General features: G+C 44.3%; 1 protein-coding gene across 1 annotated transcript in view; it reads right to left on the bottom strand.

The window, feature by feature from the left end:
• Positions 1–225: 225 nt before the first annotated feature.
• Positions 226–12,979, bottom strand: part of GRHL1 (grainyhead-like 1 (Drosophila)) — a 32,797-nt gene continuing 20,043 nt past the window's right edge. Inside the window, exons 8-15 of the mRNA XM_010189188.1 lie at positions 12,537–12,695; positions 9,019–9,070; positions 6,658–6,797; positions 5,268–5,305; positions 5,075–5,163; positions 3,150–3,235; positions 1,521–1,585; positions 226–340 (exon numbers count right to left, since the gene is read on the bottom strand). Coding sequence (XP_010187490.1) covers positions 226–340; positions 1,521–1,585; positions 3,150–3,235; positions 5,075–5,163; positions 5,268–5,305; positions 6,658–6,797; positions 9,019–9,070; positions 12,537–12,695 — 744 coding nt within the window. The remainder of the gene's footprint in view (positions 341–1,520; positions 1,586–3,149; positions 3,236–5,074; positions 5,164–5,267; positions 5,306–6,657; positions 6,798–9,018; positions 9,071–12,536; positions 12,696–12,979) is intronic.

Raw genomic sequence — 12,979 nt, 5'->3', positions numbered from 1 at the left:
GCTGATCTTTGCTCACTCATTTCAAGTGCAAATAAGGTCACGAGCATTACAGTGTTCTTTGGACCGAATAGAAACACAAACGTATAAAGCAAAAACACTGCTCTGCTCCCCAGAACAAGTCAACATTCTTCTGGAGAAGGCGATGAGTGTTTTGCCTGACATCCTAAATTATGGGAAAATGTTCACTTGAGACCTTTGTTTAAAATCCATAGAGGATCCACGATCTTAGATCTCAGTGAGAGTGAGCTTGTAGGATCCTCCAACTTCCTCAATCTGCAGCTGGAAGGTATCTTCATTAGAATAGTGTTTCACAATGTTATCGTCCATGTTGACCAGAATGCTGGAAAAATAAAGTAAGTCAGAGAAATTACTACAGTGCTAAATGCCAAAGACGGCAAAAGTGCCCTCAAATCTCAGAGAGCCTGGACTGTCCACAGGTAATGCAAGGTCCCTGCTCACCTACATATGACCCAAGGCTTCCTACAGCAGATCTCACTGTTCTTACCCAAAGCTGCCACCAAGGCTTGCAGCTGCGCTTCTAGGGTCTGTACAAAGGGGTTAACTCTGGCTCCTGGACCAGGGAGGGAGATCTCTGAACTACAGAAATTCCTCTGAAGCTGCAGTCACTTGGTCAACCCTGGGGCTCTGGAGTGGTTGGTTTGACAGCTAAAAACAACCAGCACAAAACCCTACGGAGCTTGCGGGGAAGAAACTACCGATGTCTGGCTGCTCCCAGTTAACACCTGTATGTGTGTGTTCGTGTGTGCATACACACACACTAAGCTGTCCTCAGGGGTGGTTTAGCTACCTTCAGTTTGAAACTTCTGCAGTTATTCTGCTATGAAAGCACAACTCTTGAAACTACGTTCCAAAGGTGATTAAAGGATGTTATTTCTCCAGCCAGAGGGGCTTTGGGGAAGGGGCTAAGACACCAAAGTGACTTTAGAGAAAAACAAAACAGAACAAAACAAAATTACTGTGATTAAAAGGAGAAACAAAAGCAGACATATATTCAGGAATTCAATTATTTATGTTACAAAATAAAAAGACTGCGGAGTGTGGCCTCTGTGTGGAACAGGTACTTTGCAAGTAGAGTTCTCTTCAATTTAGCACACAAAAAGACAACCGGGTTTAGTAATTGTAGCCAAATGGTGAGTACAGTTAACCAGTGGAACTATTTAACATGGGTTAACGTAGGTTCTTCATCACCGGGAGTCTTTAAACAAACTGAAATCTTCTTCTTCTGACACAATCAAATCTAGTTTAAATAGGAATTAACTCAGAGAGGTCTCGTGGCTTGTATTTACCCAGGAAACAGACTACACATTTCTATAGGATCATTCCAGTCTTCTGCTCTATGAATGACACTGAAACATCATTAGCATGTTGCATGTACACACACATCTGCAAATCAGATTTGCAGATGTGCAGTGCATGGAGAAATTATAGAGCAGATTTGCCTACAGGTTTGGAAAGAGTTCCTATTCTCTGACAGTTGCTGCATAGGTACATATACTCACCCTTTTTTACATTTTTTGAAGATTTTTCCTATTTTATCAAAAGGCACCTCATACTTGTCAGATATCTAGAACAAAAGCAAGCAAGCACTGGTTAAGCAAGGAGACGGCTGGCATTGTCTTTACCTACTATTTTACAGAAAGTAACAAAAAAAGGTCTGCAGATCAAAACAACTGCTCTGCAACCCACAAAACCAATACTAAATCCTAAACCACAGCATAAGCCTACAGATAAGAACCCCTCCTCTGCAGCTTTCCAACTTCTGTGCAAAAATTTTAATCATGTTCTAAGCCTGGCCACTGACTTCTCGTACAGCAACCCCCTGCCCCCACACCAAAGAGACCTCGCATTAAAAAACCACCCTGCACCCTGGTTCTTACTTTCTCTTGGCTCTCTGTTCTCTTAGCATATAAAAAAAAAAACATTTTTAAATTCAGTGTTAGAGGGATCAGGCGAAAACCAGTCATCACAGCAGCTGGCGTGGGAAGAAAATAGCAACAGAGTGAAGACCAGTGCTGCTAAGGACATGAGCTGAGCAGAAGTGTCCCCCTTACCCAGCAGGGTGACCTCAGCGTGAAACCACGGCCACTAAACCATGGCACTTCATCGCAAACCTCCAGAGTCACGAGGTCAGTAAACCAAACCTGGTTTGCTTTGGCAAAGTGCTCTGTCAGACCAACAGCAAGTACAAAACCAAGCGCTGTTTCAGGATGCAAATGCACAGAGAGTTTTCTCCAAGCTGAAGTTGTGAATACTCGGTTCCTTGCTTTAAGAAGTCCAAGCAAAACAACAGCGGTGCAGCTCCGCTTCAGAACCATGGGGAGTTCACGTCTTCATGCCCCCTCCTCAATAGCCCCCATCTCCAGCCTTCCTGTGCTGGCAAAGCCCCACAGCCTGCAGAGAGCCTCAGGTTACAGAGCCATCAATGGGTCCCAAAACTAAACACTTAGACCTGGCTGTATAGCCCCAAACCCCCATCCTCTGAGAACCAACAAGGCATTAGTCACAGAAGGAGGCAGCCAGAAACATCAGTTTTGAGTTTGTGCCAAACATTACAGCACTCCTTGGAGTTAAGCTCTGTATTGCCTTTGCAGCACTGCAGCAGCAGGGGTAGTGGAAGGCTATTTTCAAGTCAAGTACCGGAGAGCAATTTCATGCACATGTACACAGATACATAAAAGTCTTCAAGCACACTTAGAAGCTGGGACCTGGAGCTCTTCATAAGCTTCATATGAAGGGGGAGGCTCTCAAACAAAGGCTCTGATAGGCTGAAATAAACCCAAGCCACTGAACACATTCTGGAAATCACTCCATCTTCTAATTAAAATATCCTCTCTGACATTAGGGACACTCAAAGTGCGAATGTGTTGACCATTTCTTAACAAAACTAGGAAGAGACCTACGCAGCTGCTTCTACAGCTTGGCCAAAGCCGAGTCTGCAGAAGAAGTGATCCTAAAGGCTCTCTCCAGCAGTGCCTGGCATTTTGGGACTATCTCAGTCTCAAGATGACTTATACAGTCATCAAGCTTTGACACACCTGGATTTTCAGGAGACTGAGGACTGGATAGCCAGGGACCACATGCACTTCTCAAACTGGAGGCAAGGACTACAAACCAGCCCTGTTACTTACTGCTTCCATCAGACCCTTCAGAGACGGCGTCTTCAACATCAGTGCATCAAAGACTTCCTCTGACTCTTTTCGGACATACAGCAACACTGAAAAGCAAATTGGAGAGAGGAGTTTACTGCATAATCACTCCTCAAAAACAATTGTATACGTGTGTGTAAATACACACACACACACACACACAAGGACTGTATATCATAGTGACTAAGTACAGAGCAATATACATTGAGAATCTGATAAAAAGATAAGCATATGTACATTCAATATACACTGAAGACTGCACCAAAACCATGCATAGCTAGGTTAGCTCAAAACATACTTCTTGCACACAGAAATACTGTGTGTGCTCAAACATCTTTATTGTCAGAATACTACTTAAATTTTTCTCTATTTACTATTGTCTCTATTTGAAAAGACAGTTTTATTTGAAACACAAAGGTGGAATGCAAAACACACAGCTCTGAGACCCTTTGGTATCCATATCTCACAGGTCATCTGCTGTAAGACCCTGCACAATCAAATGATGTGCCAGATGCTATCACAGCAGGTGAAGCCATCCTAGCCACTTTCTCATTTTTAAATAATTTATTTGTACAGTCCTCTGCCCCTCCTATGCTGCCTTATCTCTCTTCCTATCCCTCTCCATGTTTCGGGAATACTCATACCACCCCAGCTGACACAACATAGACTCAGTCTTCTGCTAGGAGGGGAACCAAAGAACTAGAAACCCAATTAGCCAAACATCCCTAGCATTCTCAAGCTAGCAGAGAGTCATCGTATGTAACATCAGGCTTATTAAAAACTGCATTAAGGCTCAGGAATAAGCCATGAGAGCAAGAAAGCTTGGACTTTTAACAGCTTTGCTGTCTTTAATCTATCTTCTAATGAGTAGGTATTGCAGCCTGGGTTGTTAGCAAGGGTTCATCAGCCACAGCTCTGACACACCTGCAACATGGAGCAATTACTGCCTTATCTGATTGAACAGGGTGAACTCAGGACAGCACAGCACAGCACCTCAATGGGTGTCCTCTGCTAAAGGCAGATTTATAAAAGGAAGACTACAGATTTAAAAAAGGAAGACAGCACATACACTCTCCTCAGTTAGAGCACAGGCCAGAGGACACACAAGCCAAAGGAGAGAAGATCTCTCTGGTCCTGTTTTATGGCATACAGCAACAAGATAAACAAAAAAGCCTAAACTCCTTTTATAAAATCCATCTTTCCTTATTAGCTTATCCAGACTACAGAAGTACAGCCCCATTAAGGTCAGACTTGCTAGACTTAACCTTCACCGCATCACAAGTTCAATCCTCCTCTTTTAATCCTTTAAGCTTTGTCATGGTCTCTCCACATACAACTGTCATCAGACCAATCCTCTAGACCATCTCCAAAGTGACTTCCCATCTCCTACAACATCACAGCACCATCCAACCCCACATAAAATTGCAAAGGCTGACGACAGGTTAAAAATGAGCAGACCTCTCAGTCTGGCTGTGAGCAGCCTGTTTGTTTGCTCCAGGAAAGATGCAACAGTTTTATATCCAGAACCAGTTCTTGACATTAATTGCTTAAACTCCTAGAAAATATTTCCAATGTATTTCATAGTGGATTACATGATAAATTTTCTCCTCCAGTCCACCAAAGAGATTGGTAAGCTGTCCACCTCCTTTGTGTCTCTTTCTTTACAGGTTCAGAGCCAATTAATGTCTGAGTTGGCAGAAAAACACAGAAATTCTGACACTAACACACTTGCAGAGCTGAACTACATCCTGATACATACAAACTCAATCTATTACTATTCAAAGCCAGAAAAATCAGGCTAAAGAACACTTGAAAATAAATTAAAACAACTCTAAACCTCAATGCATCTCTCTATCATGATGGACAAATACTCGAATAGTTCAGCCTCTGAAAGAAGAAAGTAATACCTCTTTTTGGCTCTTCTATTCTGGCCATCTTATTCGGAGTAGCAATGAAGTCCTCTTCACCGATATAGGCTCCTCTCTTCAGGTTGGAGCTGTCATTGACAGGGCAAAAAGTCAGCAGTGGTACAACTACAGGGACTTACCCCTCTCTGTCTGAAGGCAAGATCTTGGTAGGCTGAAGTAGCACAGCTCTTACCTTTCACCCTCCAGTTCTTCTGAGGCAACAGGAAGGACCTTTTAAAACAAAGGAGAGACTTTCTTGACATAGAAAACACAGGCCGAATTATCTAGTTAGTGAGAACTTTACGTGGTACTCAGTCCTCGGAAAACACTACAAAGGGCTCTCAAAGCCACAAAACAAAGTTGCACAAGGACAGACCCATTAGCTAGTGTAACATGGTCTTGTCAGTAATGCTCTCTCCTCCTCCTAAGTGCTATCTACTAATAGCCTCTTAGCAATAGCCTTGTTTGCATTAAGGAGTCACTGGCATGGAACAGCAATCCTGCTGCATCCATGCACAGAGGCCCAACAGCATCAAGTTAAAGGAGAGGGAACTCCTGAGCCTGCGGCAGGAGCTGCAAGGGACAGGCAGATGGTTCGCCCACCCAACTCACTCATCAATACAGGACTCGGGGGAAACCAAGGCTATCAGGCAGGGAGCCAGCCACAGCCACACTACTGGAAGACAGACACTTTGGTCCAAGCAATAAACATTGGTCTTCATTTTAATACACAAATAATACTTGCATTTAGGGTTGTGAAAATTTATCCAGAACTAGAATTCATTTTCTCTTATTATCTTTCAAACCTGTATCAAACGACACTTTGGCTCAATCTTCCAAAAGCCAGTAAGCATCATCTTTACCTCATTTCATAAAAACAAATGAAAGTATCTCAAACAAAAGAGATAGGAATATATGAGAGCTAACCAGCTTTCTTCTGACAGAGCTCAGCACAGGAAAACACGCAGAAAAGTCAGCCTTAGTTATACAAGCTTTTTCTCTATCCCTACTAGGAGTTTAGGCAACACTTAAAAAGTAATGTTTCAATTCTGTTAGAGCATGCCAGGACTCCTGGCACAGGAAAGTTCAAGATTTTGAAACTTGGTTGCACTCTAACGTTTTCCTTTCCAGTTTCCTGTCAGCTGGGACTTTCCAGGAACTGAAGCAGGGCGCCCTGGCAGATCATGTGGCCAACACTCGCCAGCTCCACACAACAGCTTTTCGCCCCACAGCAGCAGCCCAAAGTCTACAGCAGCACACCGGGGACTCAATGGACTCTACAGGGGACAACCAGCCTGCAGCTCGTTCAAAGAATGACCTTGGCTGGAGATGCTGTGGAAAACATTTTTTCAGGCTCATAGAAACAGGCGTTTGTAGGGAAATAATTTGATCAGAAAGCATCCCAGTTAACTCCAGCCAATGCATCTAGGAGCTGCATCTCCTGCTCACACGAGACTCAGCCTGTATTTGTTTACAGCATCGGCACAGACAGTCTGGCATTTCATATAGATATACACACACAGAGCATCCTAAGCTTTTTGCAAGTCCATCCCATAGCTGCCTCACCCATGAGCTTTACTTACGTGAGCACCACGCTGAAGATTCGCAAAGTGAACGTCAGGAATGAAAAGGACTGGCTGGGTGTCCAGATCCATGAAGGGCTTGAAGATGGTGATGTCTGTACGTTTGTGTGAGGGGAGCATTGGCACTTTGACATCAGAAACTGCAGGAAGACCGAAGATTGGAGTAGAGGACAGTGAAGACACTGACAGGGCTGTGGCTTTTGTACATCATTTAAGAGGCACATACGCTGTTGAACAAGGGTACTCTGCAGTCAGGATCAAAGGGAAAAGCTCCCGTGTTGGAGGACTTTGAAATTGGGTTGTCTACCTCTGAGTGCCTGGACCCTGAGGAAACAGTTCATTTCACAGAGCAGTAGAATTCTGCTCCATCTCTCCAAGTAAGCCACTTGACTTTGTTCAGGTATTACACTGGGATGGAGAACAGTCATCCCAGTTGACAAACCCAGGTCTTCCACATGTCAAGTAAAGCACCCAAACAGAAGGCAAAAGCTAGTTCAAATCCCCCGTTCTCCCTATCTATTCCCCCAAAAGGTTTCTGGATTTCCTATACCAGGAAGGCAGAAAGAAGACAGAGACGACCTACAACCCACATGGTTCCAGCTGGAAGCCCCTCAAAGAGAGCACCACCATACCACCACTGCAGAGGTGGTACAAGTACTGTTTCTTGCAAGTTGCGACATTTAGAGTTACATTTCGATTCCACACTTTCAATTTTTATGTTTTTGTTCATCTCATTGTTCATCTTGGTCACCCCAAGCTGCCAAACCCCAGTTCACGATCGCCACCAGGACCAGCACTGCGTCCCACAGAGCACTTCAGTTCTTATGATGTACCAGTTGATATGGACACAAGGCACTGAGTGAACAAACTTCACCCACAAAGACCCGTTTGGGAGAGAGAGAGGCAGGAAGTGCCTCAAACTGCGCTTCAGACATGTCAATGTCAAACTGACCCCAGCTGAAGACTTCCACTCATTTTAACAAGCGGAAACATTTTCATTTTGGGTCAAATCAACACTTGACTTCTCATATTCCCAGTGGGAAATATACTACTTTATTTTTTCATTGGAAAATGGATTTTTTTTAAAGATTGCTCAGTCCCTGTAAAAAGAACTTTGTCCAGAAGTCACAAACTATTTCTGCTATTGATGGCATTTGTGATCCTGGAGGAAAGTATAACAGCTTATAGCTTAAAGCAATCAAAAACTTCCCACACAAGAACTAAACAGCAATGGACTGTGCTTTCCAGGAAAACGAAGATCACATCAGGCTAATTCTGAGCCTAGGAAATTCCCACTGGAAAGCAGCTTTTGTAAAATCATAAGATCCTGGAAATCAGTACTGAAACTGTTCGCACTTTCCAGCTATTATGCAAAGTGCTGCATGCAGTAATCCTCTGGGAGCCACTGGGGCTACATTTGTGAACACTAACACTATGCTCAACCTACCTTTCATGATGTACTTCAGGGAAAAAACCCAAAAGCCCAGCCCTTTCTGCAACTGCCCTTGAGCAAACGGGTTCCCTCACAGCATTATCTTCTTCTGAAGCTGCTCCAGCAGCTTGGGTTTGCTGTGTCAGGAAAACACTGTCCAGCCAGCCGTGAGGTGTACGCTTGTCAAACCAGTTGGGCTGTTAAGAGCATAGCTCTGACAAGCAAGAGAGAGCACGCATCTGCCCCATGCAAAGGGAAAACATGGAGATACATTTTCCTCTAAGCTGGTGAATGGTCATCCAATCATCTGCAGCAGTTACAGGGAAGAGAACAAGCTCCACAGCCTTTACATACTACGAGTATTGAGGTCTTCACATCCTTCACACATGCAGAAACAACTTCTGTTGAAATTATTCACTAAGGACCACTTTGCTGCACAGGAGTGAGCATAGGGCTGGGAGGCTGCAGGCTCAGTCCCAAGGTTGCCACCACTTGCTGCACAGTTGAGACACATTTTTAATATCAGTTAAAGACTAAGCTTAAAAGGAAGCTGGAAATGCTTGGAACAGCTCCAGTTCTCGCTGCCACCTGGAGCTCAGGTGCTCCAGGAGTCCCAAAAAAATCACACCTTCACCCTACCATTTCAACTGCTAAAAACCACACCTTATTGAATGCATAACAGGAAGGTCTTGGGCAGGAAGATTGTGTAGAAGTGAGGTCCTAAGTGACCTGGTGTGTTGCAAAACACAATTAACAACTCCATAAGCAAGCGCTTAAAACGAACACTATTCCATAGGGGATAAAAAGTGACTTTGGAGAGTTCCACTACACACGTTATTTGCAACCAAAATAAGATCTAGTATTTAAAATACCGATGGAATATTTCTACTTACAGGCATTCAACTGAGAGCTGGGATCAGTGCACTTGCCTTTTCTTTTGCTTTGCTTTCGCTCTTCATCCCTGATCTTCCTCTCCGCTCCCTGCCAGACAAAAGATCAAGGAAAGGGTGAGAGAGAGAACGTCTTTTTCCTTTTGGGGTTTTTTTTCGGCTGCAGGAGCAGAAAACCGATTCTTCTAGAGCTGTGTTTTTGGAGGTCTGCAACACAGTACAAGAGCTGCAGGTTTGCCAGAGCATGTCAACTTTGAGATCTGCTTACTTTTGAGTCCTGTCAACTAATGAAATCCAACAATCATATCCAAGATGCACACTTGCTTTTCTTTCAAGTCAGATGGGGATACGATGGCAAAAGGTACTTGCAGCTATAACAACCGCATGAAATGTGAGGCAAAAATATATCCGAAGTGTTTAAAACAATAAAAAATTACCAGTCTCCTCAGTTTAAGAGTTCACTAGATCATCATTAAATCCTGATCTATAAAAGCCATGCCACACTTGGATCACAAAATGCACACTGCACTTGCACTGCCGGCAGCAGCCACATCAGCCTTCACCGACTCAGGCTGAAGACATGCAACATTTTAAAGCAGGCATCAATTCTTCTCTTTTTATCAGGGGCAGGCTATGGGGGAACCCACAGATACCTAACCAGAGTTCCACCATGGTTCCTGGCCCTCCAAACCAAGCAGCAGTGTGGAAAGGAGCCCTATTTTCTGCAAGGTGCAGGCAGCTATGACAGAGAGAGAGAGAAAGAAGAAAATTTGTAGAGGAATTGTGTTTATTACTCCAGCTCTGCCCAGATAGACACCTCATAACCTCACACATGCCTCTGAGATAAGTCAGGGATGGTACGTAGCCAGCAGGATAAGGTGATAAGCCCATAGGAGATCCTCAACACTTAACCCCGGTACTACCACCAGATCACTGCCCAAACTGGTATTCACAAGTTCTACCTGTCTCCCAGCACCCTCCTGCAAAGCAGGGTAAAAGGTAACAGTTATCTGGCCACAGGAAGCCATTATTTCTCATTCCCACCTCTGCAAAGCTGCCAGAGTACACCCACATGCTTGCACAGGGCTGAAGGAAAGCCAGACTGGCTACTGCAAACGAGATGTCAAAAGGCATATAGCAACGGGGTGGGAAACAGTGTCTAATGCACAGCATGGGAGAAGGGCAAGAGCCCTTCTGACCTCCCAGTAAAGCAATATTCTGTAGGTGACAGGATGCCTATATCTGTTAGGTAGCAGTGGGCACATCTGCACTAGCCATAAAAAGGAGAATCAGCCTAGAGATTTGATGTGCATTAACACATATCATCTCTTCTCTCACCTAACAGCAGGGACATGAGCAGCTTCAGGCAGCTGCTGCGCAAAAGAGAAAAAAATACTAATGAAGACACTGGCATTGCCAGCTTTGCTTGACCCCGTGAAGCTGATACAGCCCAGTATACCAGATAGCCCAAATCTCCCACCCAAATCTCCCACAGCTGGGCCCACACCCCTCTGTGACTTCCCTTACCAAAATAATTACATCTCAGCTTGACAGCAGATCAGATTTGGCTCCAGCCCTGGTTTTTTTTGCCTTTCACGTGGAAATAATAAAGTTCTGCTATGAAACACTGTGCTACAGAACAGCACCTGCTTCCTTGTGGAAAACCTGATCATCCATCTAGAGCACACATTTTGAGAAAACCTCTGCCCCCCCATACCTACAGTCAGAGTTACACATGATAGTCAACTTGTTCCAGGCTACAGGGGCCCAGGTAAACACATCTCAAATCCCATATAAAAAAAAAAAAGAAGTTGTGACTTGATAACAGGCTTTTCTGCCTTGTCAGCAGAGCTCAGCAACAGTCAGGATCAGATACATTTGAAAAAAAGACATTGAAATTTATGGTATAGCCTCAAATGGTTTCCTTTAAGCTATGTACTGGCTACATGGTCTTCCCATTCATCCACTGATTTCTCTTATTAGCAGTTGAACAAGCCTGTCAGTAATTTTAGCTCAGTGCTAGTAATTGACTGGACAACTTATGAGTAGAAGATCTCCCTTTTCCCACAGCAAGTCTATACTCAGTGGTTTGTAAAGAATACAGGTTGGTAACACACAAGAGTCCCAGATAATGAGAGAGCTTTAGATGACACACTTGCCTCAGTCTCATTTTAGGGAAGGAAAAGGAAAAAAAAGAAAGAAGGGAAAAAAAATAAAGAGAGCCTGAAGAAAGCCCCTGAGACCCAAGCCTCTTAGGCCTACTGGCAAGTCTTTAAGATAGCCCTGGAGAGCACTGGTTAACTCCCCAGTAAATTCTTTGCAGAAATCATCACAACAGGAGGCATCTCAGGAGACACTTGAAGGAAGGTGACTGAGCAGCTTTACACTGGCAGGCAGCTTCTTCCAGCTGTACAGGAAAGCAGAGGAGCCTATTTAAAAGCCCATAGATGGACAATAAAACATGGCAAGATGGGTCAATGGGATGCTCCAGCAGAGGCAGACTTCAGAGGGCTCCATGTATTTTGGGAGGTAAGTGGAGGCAGAGCAATGGCACAGATTAACCTGTGCAGCTGTGTCCCGAGGAATGACACCAAGGCAAGACCACGCAGTGACCAGTGCAAAGCCAGCACAGGACTCAGGCGTGAGGTGACAAGACCATCTCAGACCTGCAGCTGCACAGAGAGGTATTTGGGATATCACTCATAAAGAGTCCGTGCTATGAACGTGAAGCCCAGATGCAAAGAATGAGAGGCCCTGATCAATTAAGATGCCAGCAAAGAGGAAGTCTGTGTGGTTCACAACCATCTAAAGGACTGGGAAAGTCCAGGCAGCATTTAGCCCAACCTTGGTCACTCTGGAAATAGCAACATTGGACATGACTTGCTCTGGTCCTTCAAAAGGCTGCTGAGGCAGGAACAGGTTGCAAAGATTAGGAAACATCCTCTTTGCAAACTCAGTTAAGCTTTTACAACTGCTTTCTCAACCCAGCTCCTGCTACATTTCTTTCACAGCTTCTGGTGAACAGTGGCTTTGGGAAAGGTGTTAATTCTGTGTGCTAAATGCATTAGGCAGAGCAGTCAAATTACAGCACCCATCCATCCTGAAAACGGGCTTCATTATACTGCTGTATCTAACAGAGGCATAACGGAAACACCAATATTTCCTGTTCACAAGATGTGCAAGTTGTTTTTTAAAATAAAAAATGCATATGAACACACAAAGAAATGTTACAGGATCAACATGACATAGCTTGGGCAAAAAGACAAGGCAATGATTTCTCCTACTGAAGGCACTGCAGGACTTTGCACTGATCTTTCTCCAAAGTCAGTGCTCAGGAACACCTCTCAGCGCTCCAGCATTTTGAGACAAGCACATTTATCTGAGAGCATCATAACATTTATGAGCTAAGTAGAAGGGTTGAAATTCTTTCCTTGCAAAGGCTGAACACACGCAGGAGTTTTCAGCGAGCCAAAATAGCAAGTGGCAGAATTAGGAAAAAAAAGAGCTGCTAAGCAGTGGAACAGCCTTTCCCAAAGGCTACATCGACCCAACCTTACCTTGTCACAGAAGACTTTAATCTGGCAGTAGGCTCTGTGGACAGGTTTGTTACTCCTGTTATTGTAGCTGTAGGTGTCGATCTGCAGATTCAAGGGCAGGCCTTTCACTCCTTTCTGAGAGGAGAAATCCGTGCTGAGGCAGTTCACAGAAATGAAAACCTGCAGAAGATGAAAGCAGCGTCCGTCAGCAGTGACAAAGGCTCCTGAGCCAGGGAGCACTCAGTGAGTGCTGACATCTAAATGCTGGCCCTCGCCACTGCAGGCAGCACCTTTCTTCTTCTGACAGACCAGGAGAAACTCTCAAGAAGCGGCGTGACATACTTAATTCTCAATAAGCCATTACAGGGGACAAAGCCACTTTGTCCAGAATGAAAACAAAACTCTGCAAACTTTATGAAGACTCTACTCATTTTTCCCAGATATTTCCAGCCAAGACATCTCAA

Source organism: Mesitornis unicolor, unplaced genomic scaffold (assembly GCF_000695765.1).
Source record: "Mesitornis unicolor isolate BGI_N332 unplaced genomic scaffold, ASM69576v1 scaffold17717, whole genome shotgun sequence".
Lineage (NCBI taxonomy): Eukaryota > Metazoa > Chordata > Aves > Mesitornithiformes > Mesitornithidae > Mesitornis > Mesitornis unicolor.
This window is presented reverse-complemented; position numbering and strand designations above follow the sequence as displayed.